Below are 19,071 nucleotides of genomic sequence, written 5' to 3' on the forward strand. Positions count from 1 at the left end.
CAGCTGTCATTCCCTCCTACGCCACGTGTCGGCCTCTGCCGGCCTCGGCGATCCCATCCGTCGCCTCGGATTCAGCGCGGGTCGTGTCAGGCAAGTTGGCCCATTTCCCGCCTAAATGCCCTCCTATAAATAGGCCCTTGAGGCCCTCATTTGAACTTTCCTCACTCTTTGGCTTCAGTCGGTATCCTCTAAGAATCCCGAGCAGAGCATCTCAGCAAGGCGATCAAGCAAAGCAAAACTTCAGACCTTCTTCAAAGTTTCCTCACTCGGTAAGCTCTTAGTTCTTTACTCTTTGTTTACTCTTTACTTAACGCAGAAGTAGGATAGCACTAACTTCGAGCTAACTCCCCGAACCCTGTACTAACTCCCGACCGACCTTTAGGTAGAAATATGTCGGATTCGGATAGTCAAAACGCCTCGATCGCGGATTACGATGAGGAGGTCGAGCGTATCAGCGACGAGGAAGTGGACATTATGTCCTACACTCCCGAAGCCAGCCCCCGAGCAACGCCAGCCCCCGATCGAGCTGTCGAGCATCACAGCGCATCAAGCTCCTCCGGGACATCGAGCTCTAGCTCCAGCGGATCGGGGAGCTCCAGCGAAGAAGAGGAAGGGAGAACCACGCTAAGCGGGCGGGGCTCTCCGATTGAGGGCGTTAGGGAAACGCCTACCCGGGTGGTTGGGGACCACCCGGAAGCTGCTCCTCGCGGGGGCGATCGAGAAAATACCCCCGAGCAGACCGAAGAAGACCCGGCCGGGCCGGCCACACCAGCCGTCGAGCTCGAATTCTTGAACAGCGAGAGTGTCGAGCAGGAGATGAGCCTGCTGACCAAAGGCGAAGCGGCTCGGATTGCTGAAATACTGCGGGGTCGGGCAGAATTCGACACGAGCCGGCAGCTGGGAAACGTGATTGACAGGCATCGGGGCAAGTGGATCGGGATGCACTACGACTCCCTGATGGCCCCGATCGCCATTCCCTTCACCCCCCTCCTGAACGCCTTCTTGGCCTATTACCGGGTCGTCCCGGCCCAGATCTGCCCGAACGCACATCGGATCCTCGCCTGCTTCCCGCAGATATGCACTCGGCACGAGGCCGAGTGCACGATGGAGTTGTTCAACTTCATCTACCAGATCAAGGTTCTCCCGGGCCGCTACGGGGGTGGGTTCCTGATGCTGCAATCCCGAGCAGATATGTGCTCCATCAAAGGCCTGCCCGGGAACAACAAGGGGTGGAAGAACAGAATTTTCTCCATCAAATACGACCCCTGGATCCTCCCGGTCGATCGCACTTGGAGCAGCCACTTCAGAAAGCAAGTGGTGCCGGTCGAGACGCAAATGCTGAGGGACACGGTCAGCCGGATTTCGAGCGAGGTGCACGAATAAACCATCTTCCGGACGGCTGAAAGTCTCGAGGCGGCTCAACTCCCGCCCCCCACATACGAGCTGCCGGAGAAGTACCTGCCCGTGCCGATGGGCGTGACGGTCGCGAAGCCGTCGAAACGAAAGAAGAAAGGTTCAACTCGAGCCGTTCCTCCCGACCTAGCTTCATTTCTTGATCAAACTAACTTTGCTCTTTTATTGCAGCCATGGCAGAATTCGGCGATGAAGACACCGCCCTTCCCCCGCCCACGAAGATCTCCCTCGGCGGGAAGAAGAAGGCCAAGACCAAAGCGGCTGGGGAAAAGGAGATTCCCACTGCCCGACCCCTGAGTGCCTCGACCGTGTCGACGGGCGAGGGCTTCATCGTCGAGCAGCCTGATGTCTTGGTTACCCGGGTGGAGGTCGCCCGGGGCAAGGAGAAGGTCGCCGACCAGGGCGCGACCGAGGTGGGCAGCCTGAAGCGCCGCCGCGAGCAGCACAGCCCGAGCCCTTCGGTCGGGCGAGAGAGGGAGTCTACGTCCGTGCTGGCACGGATCGGCAACACCGCGCCAGCCCGGGTGGATCTGGGGAAGATGACCCCGACCCAGGTGGCTGAACGGATCGGCCACGACCTGGCTGAGGTGAGCTTTTCTTAACTAACAGCTTTCTTGCAAACATACTTTGATCGGGCTAACCCTGGTTATCCTTCTGTACTGCAGATCTCCCGGGCGACCCAGCTCCTTCAAGGTCAGGCTATGCTGGCCGAGGAAGCTGATCATCATAAGAAGACGGCTGCTCGTCGTCTGAAAGAGATCAAGGAGCTCCAGGCCGAGCTGGAGAAGGCGCAAAAGGCCCTGAAGAAGGGCGACGAGGAGCGGGTCCTCGCCGAGAAGGTCGCCAGTCGGGCGATTGGAGAGGCCAAAGAGCTGAAGGCTCAGCTCGAGAATCCGAGCGAGCTGGCGCGGGCAGCCTTCAAAGACAAGGACTCGGGCTCGGCCTTCCTTACAGCAGCCCGGGGAACAGAGATCGGGGAAGAGCTGATCGTCTCATTCGGTCGTTGGGGCTTTACGGCCGGGAAACGGAAAATGCTCGAGCGAGTCCGTTCCCGGTTGGAGCAGGCCCTAGACGGGGAAGACCTTCAGCTGGTCCTCTCGGTATTACCCCCGGACCTAGCCGATCCCGGTCCTTCTCCCTTCGCCCCAAAAGCCAAGGCGGCCGAGCCTGGAGCGTCGTCGGCGGCCCCTTCAAGCGGGAAGGAAGCGGCTGCTGGAGCTCGGGAGACGAAGAAGTAGAATAGGCTCCTTTCTTCTTCTTCTTTTTGTAAGAAACACCGATCGGGAGCCCGGTCCCGAATTGTACCGGGCACCTTTTTGTTTGTTAATAAAATTTATTTTTTGTTCTATCTTGCATCGCTCGTATCTTGCATCGCTCGTATCTTGCATCGCTCGTTCTTTCTTTTCGCAGTTTTATCTTTAATCGTGTAAGTGCTGATCCTTAACGCGTGCTGATCCTTAACGCTCGACCTCGCGGCCTTGTGGCCCGATCTTGCACTGGTTCGACCCACTCGACGCCCGACCTTACGACCTTATGGCCTGGTCGTGCGTTTGATATTACGACGTCAAATCTGGCCAACCGATCGGGTGTACCCGATCCCCAGGCCTTTGTCGAAAAATAATTTTTGGAAACAAGCCTCTACGGTCGGGATGTAACCGAGCGACGGGCCTGCGAATACTTCCTTATCCCAGCCCCCACACTATTGTGCGCTCGAGGCACGAGTGGGTGCAATAGTGGACAGAAGTTGGACGGATCGGGGAATAATGCTGAGAGCTCCTAGCTTCCCCGATCAGTGGCGTGAGTTGGGTGTCCGCCAATGTGGAGCGCTTTTGACCGGTCGATAGATTTCGCCCGGTTGATGAATGTTGAACAGATCTGCATGTAACGAAGGTGAAAGAAAATAACCGATCGGGCCGCCGCATACAGACGGTCGGGCAATCATCGATCGTATATACATTAAACTTTCCCGCTCGCAGGCGGTTGAATTAACTTTACAACCATAAATTTACATAGAAATGACGACCGGGACTAACTCGCAGGTCAAGCCCCCACTTCGTCTAAAAATACAAAAAATAGGCTAATGCCTAAAAAGAACGAGGTGCTCGGAATTCCAAGTCCCCTCGATTAGTCGACCAGTCGTTGTCTCTAGTCGGTATGTACCCGGCCGTATGACAGCGTTGATGATGTACGGCCCTTCCCAATTCTGAGCTAGCTTTCCGCCCTCTAGAGGTTGGCTGGCCTCCCTTCGTCGTAGAACGTAGTCTCCGACTTGAAAATAACGAGGGTTGACCCGAACATCTTTAGAACTCTTGACGCGCTTTTGATACTCGGCTATGCGTCGAGCGGCTAGCTCCCTTTTTTCGTCGATCCCATCAAGGTCCACGGCCATCGCGTGCTCGTTCTCTTCCGCATTATAGGTTCTCTCTCGATCGGTCGGAATCCAGGCCTCAATCGGAAGTCGGGCCTCGGCTCCGTAAACCAGGGCGAACGGGGTCTCCAAAGTGGCTTCCCTCGGGGTCGTCCGATAAGTCCACAAAACATATGGCAACTCATCGGCCCAACTACGACCGGCCGAGTGTAACTTCTTTTTCAGACCTTCCAATATCGTCCGGTTAGCATTCTCCACTTGTCCATTTCCCTGTGGGTAAGCGACCGACGACCGGACGTGAGTCGTCCCGATCGTGGCCAAGAAATTCTGGAAGTATTGGCTCACAAACTGGCGACCGTTGTCGCTAATGAGATGCACGGGTGCGCCAAAACGGGAAATGACATTGCGCCAAAGGAAGCGAGCACATTGCTGAGATGTGATCGTGGCTAAAGGCTCGGCTTCTATCCACTTGGAGAAGTAATCTATGGCGACGATCACGAACTTTCTCCGACCGGAGAGCTGAGGAAAGGGGCCCAAGATGTCTACCCCCCACCTTGCGAAAGGAATTGCGGTCGTGACTGGCTGGTAGAACGTTGCCGGTCGTCCAGGCATCCGGGCGTACAGTTGGCACGTCTTACATTCCCGAGCTAACTTTTCACAGTCTAGCTGGAGGGACGGCCAATAGTACCCGATCAACATGATACGACGGGCCATGGATCGACCTCCTTGATGTGAAGAGCAAATTCCCGAGTGTAGCTCCTTCATGACCAACTCAGCCTCAAATGCGGTCAAGCAACGCATGAGGGGGCCTCCATACGATCGCCTATACAGACGACCGTCCAAGACTTGGAACCTTGGGGCTCTTAGCTTGGCCTTTCGAGCACGCTGTGGGTCGTCGGGGAGGCGATCGTGCTCGAGATACTCCTTCAGATCGGTGATCCAATTGTCATCTACCGGTTGGATGGGATTGACCGGCAGACGGTGAATACTGTGTCTTGGGATCACCAAGATCCGAGCTATCTTCGAAATGTGCTCCGGGGCGTCTTGGGCCAGTTTAGACAAGATATCCGCATCGGCGTTATCCAACCGGGGTATGTGTCGGACGGTATACCCCCGGAACTGAGCGAGCTTTTCCATGGCAAGGTCTCGATACAACTGCAAACGCTCACCATTGACTTCATAGTCCCCGAGGACTTGCCCGACCACGAGCGCGGAATCTGTCTGAGCTCGAATGTATTCAGCCCCCAAGTCCCGAGCGCACTGCAAGCCATTAACGAATGCTTCGTACTCGGCTTCGTTGTTGGTAGGGTGGAACTGGTACATAAGAGCAAAATAGATCTTGAATCCTTCCGGGCTCGTGACCACCACTCCTCCTCCTGCCCCTTTTTTGCTACTCGACCCATCTGTAGCCAGCGACCACCACTCAGCCTCGGGATCCGCAACCTCAGGGGGCCGGGTATCCCGGGCGGTGCACTCAACCAAGAAATCCGCAAGAGCTTGACCTTTAATAGCCGGTCTTGGTCGGTATTCGATCGCGTACTGGGTCAACATTAACGCCCATTTGACTAGGCGACCTGATGATGAAGCAGTTCGGAGGACTGGCCCGATCGGCTGGTCGGTCAACACGCGAATTGCTCGACCTTGGAAGTAGGGAGCCAACTTCTTCGCGGCAATGTAAAGGGCATAGACGACCTTCTCGAGTCGGGAGTACCGGAGCTCGGGACCATGTAGCGCGTGGCTTACATAGTACACCGGTCGCTGGACCCCTTCCGGATCGGTTCGGCACAGAACTGCGCTTACTGCACGATCGGAGACGGCGAGGTACACGTCTAGCTCTTCTCCGAGCTCGGGCTTTGAGAGCACGATCGGTGACATGAGATACTCTTTCAGCTCGTCAAAAGCCGCTCGGCATTCTTCGTCCCAGACGAATCCATTAACCTTCCGCAATACCTTGAAGAAAGGTAAAGCGCGCTCGGCTAGCTTGGAGAGGAACCGGCTGAGGGCTGCCAACCGGCCGGTCAATTGCTGGACCTCCCGAACGGTGGAAGGTGGCTGCATGTCCAGAATCGCTTTTACTTTGGCCGGGTTAGGCTCGATTCCCCTCTTGGTCATCATATAGCCGAGGAACTTGCCGGTCTGAACCGCGAATGTACACTTGGTCGGGTTCAGCCGCAACTGGTACTTCCTCATGATCTGGAAGCACTCCCGAAGGTCCTGAGTGTGGTCAGATCGGTCCCGACTCTTGACCAACATATCATCGATGTAAGCTTCCATTGTTCGGCCCAGCAGATCAGCAAAGAGCATGTTGACCATCCTTTGGTAGGTCGCTCCTGCGTTTCGGAGGCCGAACGGCATCACTCGGTAACAATACAGCCCATCCGGGGTCACGAAGGCTGTCTTGCTTTCGTCTTCATGGTGCATCATGATCTGATGGTATCCCTTAAAGGCATCCATGAAGCTCATTAACTCGGCCCCAGCCGTCTCGTCGACCATCTGATGAATGCTCGGTAGAGGATACGGGTCGAGCGGACAGGCTTTGTTGAGGTCGGTAAAGTCGATGCACATCCTCCATGCTGGGGGCTTAGGAACAAGAACAATATTTGCCACCCACTCAGGATAGACCACCGGACGGATGTGCTCCATCGCCGCCATCTTTTTGACTTCTTCTCTTACAAACTCGCGGCGATCGGAGGAGAGGTGTCGTGTCTTTTGCACGACCGGCTTAGCTGCGGGATCAACGGCCAATTTGTGACAAATGACCGACCGATCGATCCCGGGCATGTGTTCAGGCCCCCATGCAAAAATATCGGCGTACTCCCGGAGCACGGCCAGAACTTCCGCTCGGAGCTCGGGAGTGAGGGCCCGGCCAATCTTAATCTTCCTGTCCGGGCGGTCCTCGGACAGGGGAACTTCGTCAATTTCTTCGGAAGGCTCAGGCTGCTCCTTCCGTTCCTTAGCCTCCTCCTTGGCTATAGTGTTCACCCGGGAAGACGGACCGGAATCACGTCGATTAACCGCTCGGGTGTAACACTTCCGGGCGGATTGGACATCGCCACGGACCACGCCGACTCCGTTGGGGGTGGGGAATTTCATGCATAAGTGAGGCATAGAAATTATCCCACCGATCTTCATAATGGCGGGTCGGCCCAAAATAATGTTGTGGACGCAATGGAGGTTGACCACAACAAATTCCAGCTCCGTTTAGATCGACTTTGGAGGCGTGCCGATCTCGACCGGGAGCGTTATTTTTCCCTCAGGGTAGATAAGAGCCCCGGTAAATCCTGACAGTGGTACACCGACCGGAGTCAGCTCCTTCCTGTCAAGGCCAAGCTTCTCAAACACGACCAAGTATAGGACGTTCACGCTACTGCCCGTGTCAACCATAACCCTTTGGACATCCGTCCCCTTGACGTCAATCGTGACCACGAGCGCCTCCATGCCGTGATCACTGCTGGTGGGTTGGTCCTCGAGGGTGAAGGTTATGGGCTCCATCTTCTGCCTCTTCCCGGTCTCCCGGGAATCCACTACTGCGACCGGGCAATTTGTCCGCGGTCGGGAAGCATCTTCCAGCCCACCAAAAATGACATGGATGGTTGGTTTTCCGGACGGGCGGCTACCGGACGGAGGGTCAGGGTCCCGTCGGTCATCATGACGATCGTCCCTTCGATCGTCTCTTCGGTCCTGGCCCGACCGATCAGAGCGGTGACGAGATCGTCTGTGATCCTCCGATCGGTATTTCTCTTGCTGTCTTCTCTCTTTCCCACACACTTGTCCAATTTTCCCAAATTGAGCAAATCTTCCAATAATTGGCGCAAGTGGGTACACTCCTCGGTGTCATGCCCGGCGCATCGATGGTAAGCACAGTGCTTACTCTTGTCAGGGCCGTCTCGATCGGGATGGGGGAGTTTGATGAGATTGCAGGACTGAGCGTACTGCATGGCCTCCGCCGCGGATCGGTTTAAGGCCGTAAACTCGCCAGGCCTGGTGCGGGATCGGGGATGGTCATCTCCCGACCGATGTTCCGCCCGGCCGGCCGGTTTACGGGACGAAGAGCCGACCTCCTGCAAGCGCTTGACGGCATTCGCCTCACCTGCGTTGGCGTAGTCAGTGACCCTTCGGAGGGCCTCCTCATATGTGGTCGGGGGGTGGAGGATAAAATCCTGGTACAGATACCCCGCCCGGAGGGAGATGTGAAGCATGTGAGTGGCGGTCGCGTCATCCATGGGCTCGACCTCCCCGACTGCTGCCTTCCACTTGATGAGGAAGTCGGTCAAGCTTTCCCCTTCGAGCTGCTTGGCCTTTTCGAGGTACATATAGGACTTCCTCACCACTTTGGAAGTAATGAACTTCCGTACAAACTTGATCGCCAGGGTCTCAAATTTGTCGATTGACCCCGGCTGCAGGGTTCGGAACCATTCTGCCGCCCGACCGGTGAGGGTTGAGTAGAAGGCCCTGCACATCACGGCGTCCGAAACGCCCTTCAGCATCATATTGCTGAAAAAATCGTTCACGTGAGCCTCAGGATCTGTCCGACCGTCGTAACTCTTCTCTCCCGAGACCTTTAAGTCGAGCGGGTAAGGCTGAGCCATTACCGCTGCTGTGAAAGGCGTCTGGTGTAGGGTCGATCGGTCGGCCGGGGGTGCTGTGGGATACGCACTCCTGAGCTGCGCAACTTCAGCCTGGAGGTTGTAGAGCAAACCTCGGGTTTCGTTGAGCTCGGCGGCTTGTGCGGCTTGGGCTGTATCCCGAGCGCGTCGCCGTCGGTGAGATCTCGACTCGCTATACCCGGATGAAGCCTCATGGTTAGCTTCCTGCATTTGTACGTCCTCTTGCCCGCGATTCGGGTCTTGGGGTCCCAGACGCTGGCGCATCTCTGGTCGGAGACGATCGAAAGCTACCGCTCGGGCAGCCTCTTCAGGGTCCTCCGCTTGAACGGCCTGAACTGGTGCCTCCATCGCATCAGCACCCCCCGACCCCAACCGCGAATGAGCCGAGCGTCGAGCCCGGGAAGTGGACTGACGCTGCGGCTCTACTCGTGCGGTCGGCTGTACTGGAGGGGCGGCGGCTGGAGCTGTATAAGCTGGCGTATATGGTGGATAACCAACCGGGGAAGTGTAGCACATCGGTTGGCCTGGCCAGTACCCATACGGTGGAGGTGGGACCGGGTATGAATACTGGGCGGGATACATCATCGGCGGCTGCTGGTATGGCAGACCGGGTGGTGGGTATCCCGGTTGTATGTAATTCACCGGCTGCTGGGCGGCCGGGTATGTATTCGACGGATGTGGTGGTGAGAGATTGAGGTTGAGGTCCATTGTTTGACCCTGCTGTTGGGTAGCGTAGTGGTCGGAGGAGCTCGCCACATCCGCCTGGTCGTCGGCGAAGTTGTTGTGCGCCCACGGATACATGTCGATATGGTGATCGGGTGCTCGTCAAGACGTTGGTTTCTTGCACGGGTCCCCACAGCCGGCGCCAAAATGATACTGCTAATTCTACGTAAGCAATATAAAATAACACGAGACCAATTAAAGCAAGTACAATCTTTATTGATCCCGGTAAAGGCCCTAAGTACAATCTACTTGGCTGCTCTGAGTACCGACTGACTGCGGTCGGGATTCTCTAACAACAACCTATCGATCGTCCAAAAGTCCCTTACACTGTAGCTACTGTGGGTATTTATAGTTGCTAGGCCGGGGACAGGATTCCAGCCGTTCGGCATGTCCTCCACGTAGCCACCACGTGTCATCCTCCCGGGTGCCCTGCCTGTCGATGTAAAGAGCCGCCACGTGTCCTTCGTCAGCTCTTTCGCCGAAGGGCTACCGCTCGGTGGTCGACAACGTCGCTCGGGCAACTCCGGTCGGTCTACGACCGGGTTCTTCTTGTGGAGCCCGACCTGTTACCTGCAAAGACAAGGAGAAAGAGACAAAGGCTCCTCGGTCGTGGTGAAGCTATGTCGGTCGGGATATTCCCTACCAAAGACATAAATTCGTAAAATAAGACACACAATATGTTATGTGTTTCACAACTACTAATCTATTTCAGGTACAGAATCCATACGCTTAAGGTACAAGAAAAACATAACACATGTTTTATATTTACTTTAATTCAGGTACATAATCAATATTCTTTAGGTACAAAATCGCATAACATAAGACACAAAAAACGCATAACATAAGACACAAAAATCACATGTTATATTTACTTTATTTCAAGTACAGAATCTATACGCTTAAGGTACATAATTACATAACATGAGACAAAAAAATGCATAACACAAGACACATACACATACTTTACAATAAATAAATAAAAAGAAAAAACAAAACTTATAACGTTAACTGAACAACAAATGATCACTGTCAAAATTAAAATTCAAAATGATGTTATATAGAACCAGCGTCCACAATTCAATGTGTACTCTAGTCCACGGTATAACGATTGCAACCGATATAATATGGTCAAAATCTCGAACGATATTCATAAACAGAAAAGCCCAATTTCACAATTTCGATCAAATCGGAGCATTCTTCTATCTGATGCTTAAGCTGTAACTTTTAATCCGAGTTGACTCAGCCATGACTACACCATCTTGAGTACTGAACCGACTACTGCCACGCCTGATTTTCAAGTGAGTTGTTTTTACTTTTTACCGAAATTTCGAAGTTCTACTCTGTTTATTATGGCAGAAAGTGGAATTCGATTAGGATTTCTCCTACATGTCTTTCTCTCTCCTTTTTTTTTTTTTTTTTTGGTCGAAATTAGAAAACAATTCAGTTTTTATCCTACAACTTAATGCAGAAAATACCAGAAAACTAGAAATGAAATCATTGGAAGGGCTGAGGCTCTACTTTTTTTGCTCCACTTTACTATCTCTATTCACACTTTGCACCTCAGCAGACACCATAACACCAGATCACCTCATCACAGATGGTACTACTATAGTTTCAGCTGGTGGCAACTTTGAACTTGGATTTTTCAGCCCTGGGAAATCCAAGAATCGATATGTTGGCATTTGGTACAGCAAGATACCAACTAAGGATGTGGTCTGGGTTGCTAACAGAGATACTCCGCTAAACAACACTTCTGGCAAGCTATTGCTCAGAGACAATGGGATCCTAGTACTCCTAGATGGTAGCAAAGAAGAACTCTGGTCATCAAATTCATCAATATCCTTGAAAAATCCAGTGGCTCAGCTTTCAGACACAGGAAATCTTGTTGTGAGAGAGGGAAATGACCATACTTCCAAAAATTCCGCCTGGCAGAGCTTTGATTATCCTGGTAATACTTTGCTACCAGGCATGAAGCTAGGCCGGAACTTAGCCACTGGTCATGTCTGGTACCAGACCTCGTGGAAGAGCGCTGATGATCCTGCTGTAGGTGAATACACAGAAATGATAAACATTAATGGATTCCCTGAAATTTTTGAGATCAGAGGTGCAAACAAGTCTCCTCTTTATAGGTCCGGGCCTTGGAATGGAGAGATGTTTACTGGCGTGCCTAAAATTAAAGATAATCCCTACTATACGTTTGAGTTTATTATGAATGACACAGAGATTTACTACACATATGAGCTTATAGATAGCTCAGTTCCTAGCAGGGTTGTAATGAATCCAACTGGCATCATTGAACGCTTAACATGGATTGAACGCACCAAAAGCTGGATTGTTTACTTGACAGCACAGACAGATAACTGTGATCGTTATGGGATGTGTGGAGCTTTTGGCAAGTGCAATATCAACAGCTCCCCACCCTGTGACTGTCTGAAAGGATTTATCCCAAAATATCCACAAGATTGGGAGGCAACAGATTGGTCAAATGGGTGTGTCCGGAGAACTCCTTTGGATTGTGGGGATGCTGACAGATTTCTTATATACAGAGGTGTAAAATTGCCAGACACACGCCATTCCTGGTATGACAGGAGCATTGGCCTTGAGGAATGTAAGGGATTGTGCTTGAAAAATTGCAGCTGTACGGCTTATTCTAATGTAGATATAAGAGATGGTGGAAGTGGATGCTTGCTCTGGTTTGAAAACCTAACTGATATTAAGGAGTTGGATAAAGTTGAACAAGATCTGTACGTGAGGATTGCTGCATCAGATTTTGGTAAGAGTATTTATTAATGTTGCAGAAGGTGCTAGGCGCTAGCGGCCTATATCGTCTCCACTTTTCGCACTTAGGGTTGTGAGTTGTTAGACTGTTATAATCCTCCAAACTAGTCAACTACATATGTTAGACGATTAGTGGAGTACATGGTTGGAGGAATACAGAAGAGGAGCAGCCGAGCAGACAAAAAATACTACTCGTCCAAGTTGAGTGTCGACTCGGCCAAGTTAGGCACCCAACTTAGTGTGGCGCCTAGTCGGCCGGCTGACTACAAGCCGCCTAGAGCTGAAATCATCTCAGCCTAGGGGCGCCTAGGCTGATTTTTACAACACTAGTATTTATTTCCTTGTGGTACTACAGTTAATTTCTGCTATGGTGCAAAATTCTTTATAACATAGTACTAGTGCAGAGCAAGCTAAACCAGCTAAGGATAGAGTTTCTTTCAACCTTGCTTGATTTTCAAGAGCATTTTACACTTACACAGATCATATTCTTGATCAATCTACTTATGTGGCACCACATTTGAAGTTCTATGGCTAACAGGATGGGAAATAATTCATGGCAGATATCTCTCAAAATGGACAGAAGAAACAAGAGGTGATGAAGATAGTTATACCGACAATTTCAGGGATACTTACTCTAAGCTTTTTGGTTTGGTTTGCACTATATAAAAGGAAAAGAGGTCAGATTTTTTACCACCTTAAATATGCAATGTTGAGTGTCAAATATTTTCAGGCATTACTACTAGCTGAAGCACAACTTCTGGCTTGACTAGCTGTTTTTAGAAATGATTATGCTACAGTATTAAGTGTCAAATATTTTCACGCCAAACTCTTCATTCACTGCAATGATTTCTAAAAAATCTTCTATTTCCTATTTTATAGGAGCTGAGATTGGCAAGGAAGACTATGATTTACCATTATTCACTTTGGAAACTGTAGTCTCTGCAACAAACAACTTTTCTTCTGATAATCTTATTGGAGAGGGTGGATTTGGACCTGTTTACAAGGTATTGAATTGCACAAAACTTGGGCTCTTTTAGTCATGCTGAGGAATCAAAGACAATATTACATGCTATGGTAAAACTATTGCAGGGTAAGCTACCAACTGGAACAGAAATAGCGGTCAAGAAGCTTTCTGAAAATTCTGGCCAAGGTGTTAAGGAGTGGGAGAATGAAGTGAGCATAATTGCCAAACTTCAACATAGAAACCTTGTCACGCTTCAAGGTTGCTGCGCCGATGAAGGACAAAGGATACTAATATATGAATATATGCCAAACAATAGCTTGGACTACTTCATATTTGGTTAGAATTTCTTGACTTCTAAATCGAAAAAACCAGCAATATGACAATAGCTACTAAATTTCTCAAAAAAACTGAATCAACAATAATATGTATGCAGATGAGAGCAGAAAAAGAATACTTACCTGGCAAAAACGCTTTGAAATTGCTGTGGGAATATCCCGTGGACTCCTTTATCTTCATCAGGACTCCAGATTCAAAATTATACATAGAGATCTGAAGGCGAGTAACATATTACTGGATGCTGAATTGAACGCCAAGATTTCTGACTTTGGCCTTGCTAGAATTGTAGGAGAAGATGATGCTCTGGCAAGAACAAAGAGAATTATAGGAACATAGTAAGTTTCATTAGCATCAAAACATTAATGCACTGTGCTAATCAATTAATAACTTAAGTTGGTCTGTTGGTGTTGATGTTTGACACAGTGGTTACATGTCACCAGAGTATGCTATAGATGGCAACTTCTCTGTAAAATCAGATGTTTTTAGTCTTGGAGTGATTTTTTTGGAACTCATTAGTGGAAGGAAGAACCGGACATTTCATCATTCAGATCATCACCACAACCTTCTGGGTCATGTAAGTATATGTGATTTTGTACCTTTTTTACAAATTTGTTGAATCAGATGAATAACGAGTTTGGTTATACTATACTGTAGACATGGCTATTGTGGAATGATGGTGACCCTATAGAACTAATGGATAATTGTGTGAAAGACTCTTATGTGGAATCTCAAGTGCTAAGATGCATTCATGTAGCTCTTCTTTGTGTTTCGAAACTACCAGAAGACAGACCAACAATGGCATCAGTAGTTTTCATGTTGGAGAATGAGGAAGTGGCTTTACCTCAACCTAAAGAGCCAGGTTTCTTTGTGGAAAGGAATTCAACTGAAGCATCTTCCAAAAATGTGGAAATATACCACTCTGAAGTTGCAAAGATGACATTCAGCATTCTTGAACCTAGATAAAAACAACATATAATTTTTTGAGTGGGTACATAACCAAAATGGACACTTTAAGATTAAGATTAAGATTGTATCTCTCCATATCATTTCATCTTATCCAACAGAGTGCAATTTTTCCACTTTATCTCCACTATATATATATATATATATATATATATATATATATATATATATATATATATATATATATATATATATATATATATATATATATATATATATATATATATATATATATATATATATATATATATATATATATATATTGCATCAAACTTAAATATTTGTATGTTAGTATATTCAATAATAGTGCTTTACTAAATTTTCAAGCTAAACTTAATTTTATTAGTCCTATATTTATTTCATTGAATTAAGTATAGAACAACCAATTAAGTCTAATCTAATCAAAATATTAATTATTGAGAAAAATGCATTTTGAAGCAAATACACTGCATGTTCTTTTTGTCAAAATTGCATTAATGGAGGAGGTTTCATTTCATTAATTAAGAATCTCTTCATTCAAGAAACAAGAGTGCCATTGGCCACTTGCTTTTCCTTTTTTGTCAAAGTCGCTGATTTCTGAACATCATTAGCTTTTCTACCCTGTACAAGATTTATAAACTTCAATCATAAAATCTGAGAAGAAAACAGAAAATGAAATTAATGGGGCAAAGGCTCTACTTCTTTTGCTCCATTTTACTCTCTCTATTCACATTTTGCACCTCAGTAGACACCATAACAACAGATCACCCCATCACAGATGGCACTACCATAGTTTCAGCTGGTGGCAACTTTGAACTTGGATTTTTCAGCCCTGGAAAATCCAAGAATCGATATGTTGGCATTTGGTACAGCAAGATACCAACTAAGGATGTGGTCTGGGTTGCTAACAGAGATACTCCGCTAAACAATACTTCTGGCAAGCTATTGCTCAGAGACAATGGAATCCTAGTACTCCTAGATGGTAACAAAGAAGAACTCTGGTCATCAAATTCATCAATATCCTTGAAAAATCCAGTAGCTCAGCTTTCAGACACAGGAAATCTTGTTGTGAGAGCGGAAAATGACCATAGCTCCAAAATTTCTGCCTGGCAGAGTTTTGATTATCCTGGTAATACTTTGCTACCAGGCATGAAGCTAGGCCGGAACTTAGCCACTGGTCATGCCTGGTACCAGACCTCGTGGAAGAGCACTGATGATCCTGCTGTAGGTGAATACATAGAAATGATAGACATTAACGGATTCCCTGAAATTTTTCAGTTCAGAGGTGCAAACAAATCTCCTATTTCTAGATCTGGGCCTTGGAACGGAGAGATGTTTACTGGCGTGCCTAGCATTAAAGATAACCCCTACTATACGTTTGAGTTTATTATGAACGACAGAGAGATATACTACACATATGAGCCTATAGATAGCTCAGTTCCTAGCAGGGTTGTAATCAATCCAACTGGCACGGTTGACCGCTTAATATGGATTGAGCGCACCAAAAGCTGGATAGTTTACCTGACAGCACAGACAGATAACTGTGATCGTTATGGGATGTGTGGAGCTTTTGGCAAGTGCAATATCAATACCTCCCCTCCCTGTGACTGTCTGAAAGGATTTATCCCAAAATATCCACAAGACTGGGAGGCAACAGATTGGTCAAACGGGTGTGTCCACAGAACTCCACTGGATTGTGAGGATGCTGACAGATTTTTTATATACAGAGGTGTAAAATTGCCAGACACACGCCATTCCTGGTATGACAGGAGCATTGGGCTTGAGGAATGTAAGAGATTGTGCTTGAAAAATTGCAGCTGTACGGCTTATTCTAATGTAGATGTAAGAGATGGTGGAAGTGGATGCTTGCTATGGTTTGGAGACCTAACTGATATTAGGGTTTTGGATGAAGTTGATCAAGATCTGTACGTAAGGATTGCTGTATCAGATTTTGGTAAGAGTATTTATTTCCTTGTTGTACTGCAATTAATTTCTAATATGGTGCAAAATCCTTTAAAACATAGTACTAGTGCATACAAGTTAAACTAGCTAAGGATAAAGTTTCTTTCAACCTTGCTTCATTTTCAAGAGCATTTTACACTTATTCAGATCATATTCTTGATCAATCTACTTGTGGCACCACATTTGAAGTTCTATGACTGATAGGCTGGGAAATAATTCATGACAGATATCTCTCAAAATGGACAGAAGAAACAAGAGGTGACGAAGATAGTTATACCAACAATTTCAGGAATACTTATTCTAAGCTTTTTGGTTTGCTTTGCACTATATAAAAGGAAAAAAGGTCAGATTTTTTACCACCTTAAATATGCAATGTTGAGTGTCAAATATTTTAAGGCATTACTACTAGCTGAAGCACAACTCCTATCTGGCTTGACTAGCTGTTTTTAGAAATGATTATGCTACAGTATTAAGTGTCAAATATTTTCACGCCAAACTCTTCATTCACTGCAATGATTTCTAAAAAATCTTCTATTTACTATTTTACAGGAGCTAAGATTGGCAAGGAAGACTATGATTTACCATTATTCACTTTGGAAACTGTAGTCTATGCAACAAACAACTTTTCTTCTGATAATCTTATTGGAGAGGGTGGTTTTGGACCTGTTTACAAGGTATTGAATTGCACAAAACTTGGGCTCTTTTAGTCATGCTGAGGAATCAAAGACAATATTACATGCTATGGTAAAACTATTGCAGGGTAAGCTACCAACTGGAACAGAAATAGCGGTCAAGAAGCTTTCTGAAAATTCTGGCCAAGGTGTTAAGGAGTGGGAGAATGAAGTGAGCATAATTGCCAAACTTCAACATAGAAACCTTGTCACGCTTCAAGGTTGCTGCGCCGAGGGAGGACAAAGGATACTAATCTATGAATATATGCCAAACAATAGTTTGGACTACTTCATATTTGGTTAGATTTTCTTGACTTCTAAATCGAAAAAACCAGCAGTGTGACAATAGCTACTAAATTTCTCCTACAAAACTGAATCAACAATAATATGTATGCAGATGAGAGCAGAAAAGGAATACTTACCTGGCAAAAACGCTTTGAAATTGCTGCGGGAATATCACGTGGACTCCTTTATCTTCATCAGGACTCCAGATTCAAAATTATACATAGAGATCTGAAGGCGAGTAACATATTACTGGATGCTGAATTGAATGCCAAGATTTCTGACTTTGGCCTTGCTAGAATTGTAGGAGAAGATGATGCTCTGGCAAGAACAAAGAGAATTATAGGAACATAGTAAGTTTCATTAGCATCAAAACATTAATGCACTGTGCTAATCAATTAATAACTTAAGTTGGTCTGTTGGTGTTGATGTTTGATGCAGTGGGTACATGTCACCCGAGTATGTCGTTGATGGCAACTTTTCTGTAAAATCAGATGTTTTCAGCCTTGGAGTGATTTTATTGGAACTCATTAGTGGAAGGAAGAACAGGACATTTCATCATTCAGATCATCACCACAATCTTCTGGGTCATGTAAGTATATGTGATTTTGTACCTTTTTACTAATTTGTTGAATCAGATGAATAACGAGTTTGGTTATACTATACTGTAGGCATGGCTATTGTGGAATGATGGTGACCCTACAGAACTAATGGATAATTGTGTGAGAGACTCTTATGTGGAATCTCAAGTGCTAAGATGCATTCATGTAGCTCTTCTTTGTGTTTCGAAACTACCAGAAGACAGACCAACAATGGCATCAGTAGTTTTCATGTTGGAGAATGAGGAAGTGGCTTTACCTAAACCTAAAGAGCCAGGTTTCTTTGTGGAAAGGAATTCAACTGAAGCATCTTCCAGAAATGTGGAAATATACCACTCTGAAGTTGCAAAGATGACATTCAGCATTCTTGAACCTAGATAAAAACAACATACAATTTTTTGAGTGGGTACATAACCAAAATGAACACTAAGATTAAGATTAAGATTAAGATTGTACCTCTCCGTATCATTTATCTTATCCAACAGAGTGCAATTTTTCCACATTGTCTCCACTATATATATATAGTGTTGAGAAAGAAGATGTAGAAGAAGTTTTTATTACTTGCTTGCCTCAATGAGGAGACAATAGATAAATATATATACAGACTAAGAGACACAATCCTAATAGACACAACCCTACACAACTTCAACAGCTATATCTCTACAGACACAACTTTTGTGTTTCAACACTCCCCCTCAAGCTGGAGCATGTATATCATATGCACCAAGCTTGTTACAAATGTATTCAATCCTATGACTTCTTAAAGCTTTAGTAAATATATCAGCTAATTGATTATTTGAGCCTATAAAAGATGTAGTAATATCTCCAGAAGTAACTTTGTCTCGAACAAAATGGCAATCAATTTCAATGTGTTTCGTCCTTTCATGAAAAACTGGATTTGATGCAATATGCAAAGCTGCTTGGTTATCACAAATGAGCTTCATGGACTCCTTTGTACAAATCTGCAGTTCGGTAAGGAGGTTTTTCAACCACACAAGTTCACATGTTCCAACGGCCATAGATCGATATTCGGCTTCTGCACTTGATCGAGCAACAACATTTTGCTTTTTACTTTTCCAAGAGATTAAGTTGCCACCAAGAAAGATACAATATCCAGATGTTGATTTTCTATCCAATGCACCTGCCCAATCTGCATCTGTGTACCCAATAATTTCAAGGTTTCCATGGTCTTTGTATAACAAACCAGTGCCTGGAGATTTTTTAATATATCGTAAAATCCGAATGGCAGCTTCCCAATGACTTTCACGTGGAGATGCCAAGAACTGACTAACAACACTTACCGCAAAAGAGATATCAGGTCGAGTTACAGTTAAATAAAGTAATCTTCCAACCAATCGTCTATATTTTCCCGGATCTTGGATAAGCTCCCCCTGGTCTGGTAGGAGTTTGATATTTGGATCCATAG

General features: G+C 46.9%; 2 protein-coding genes and 1 long non-coding RNA gene across 3 annotated transcripts; 2 read left to right on the plus strand and 1 right to left on the minus strand.

Moving 5' to 3' along the window:
- The first annotated feature begins 10,430 nt into the window (after positions 1–10,430).
- On the plus strand, positions 10,431–14,266 carry LOC109190454 (G-type lectin S-receptor-like serine/threonine-protein kinase At4g27290). The gene is made up of 7 exons (XM_019340939.1): positions 10,431–11,884; positions 12,450–12,566; positions 12,769–12,893; positions 12,979–13,189; positions 13,287–13,524; positions 13,613–13,763; positions 13,844–14,266. The coding sequence occupies exons 1-7, from the start codon at positions 10,498–10,500 to the stop codon at positions 14,150–14,152; spliced, it is 2,538 nt and encodes an 845-aa protein (XP_019196484.1). The 5' UTR covers positions 10,431–10,497; the 3' UTR covers positions 14,153–14,266.
- On the minus strand, positions 13,405–17,273 carry LOC109190466. The gene is made up of 3 exons (XR_002055704.1): positions 17,187–17,273; positions 14,031–14,144; positions 13,405–13,492 (listed from the first exon to the last, which is right to left on the minus strand). It is a non-coding gene; the product is annotated as an uncharacterized LOC109190466 (long non-coding RNA).
- On the plus strand, positions 14,798–18,107 carry LOC109190461 (G-type lectin S-receptor-like serine/threonine-protein kinase At4g27290). Its single transcript, XM_019340945.1, has 7 exons — positions 14,798–16,085; positions 16,320–16,436; positions 16,643–16,767; positions 16,853–17,063; positions 17,162–17,399; positions 17,488–17,638; positions 17,718–18,107. The coding sequence occupies exons 1-7, from the start codon at positions 14,804–14,806 to the stop codon at positions 18,024–18,026; spliced, it is 2,433 nt and encodes an 810-aa protein (XP_019196490.1). The 5' UTR covers positions 14,798–14,803; the 3' UTR covers positions 18,027–18,107.
- Positions 18,108–19,071: the final 964 nt, after the last annotated feature.

This window comes from Ipomoea nil, unplaced genomic scaffold (assembly GCF_001879475.1).
Source record: "Ipomoea nil cultivar Tokyo-kokei standard unplaced genomic scaffold, Asagao_1.1 scaffold1576, whole genome shotgun sequence".
Classification (NCBI taxonomy): domain Eukaryota; kingdom Viridiplantae; phylum Streptophyta; class Magnoliopsida; order Solanales; family Convolvulaceae; genus Ipomoea; species Ipomoea nil.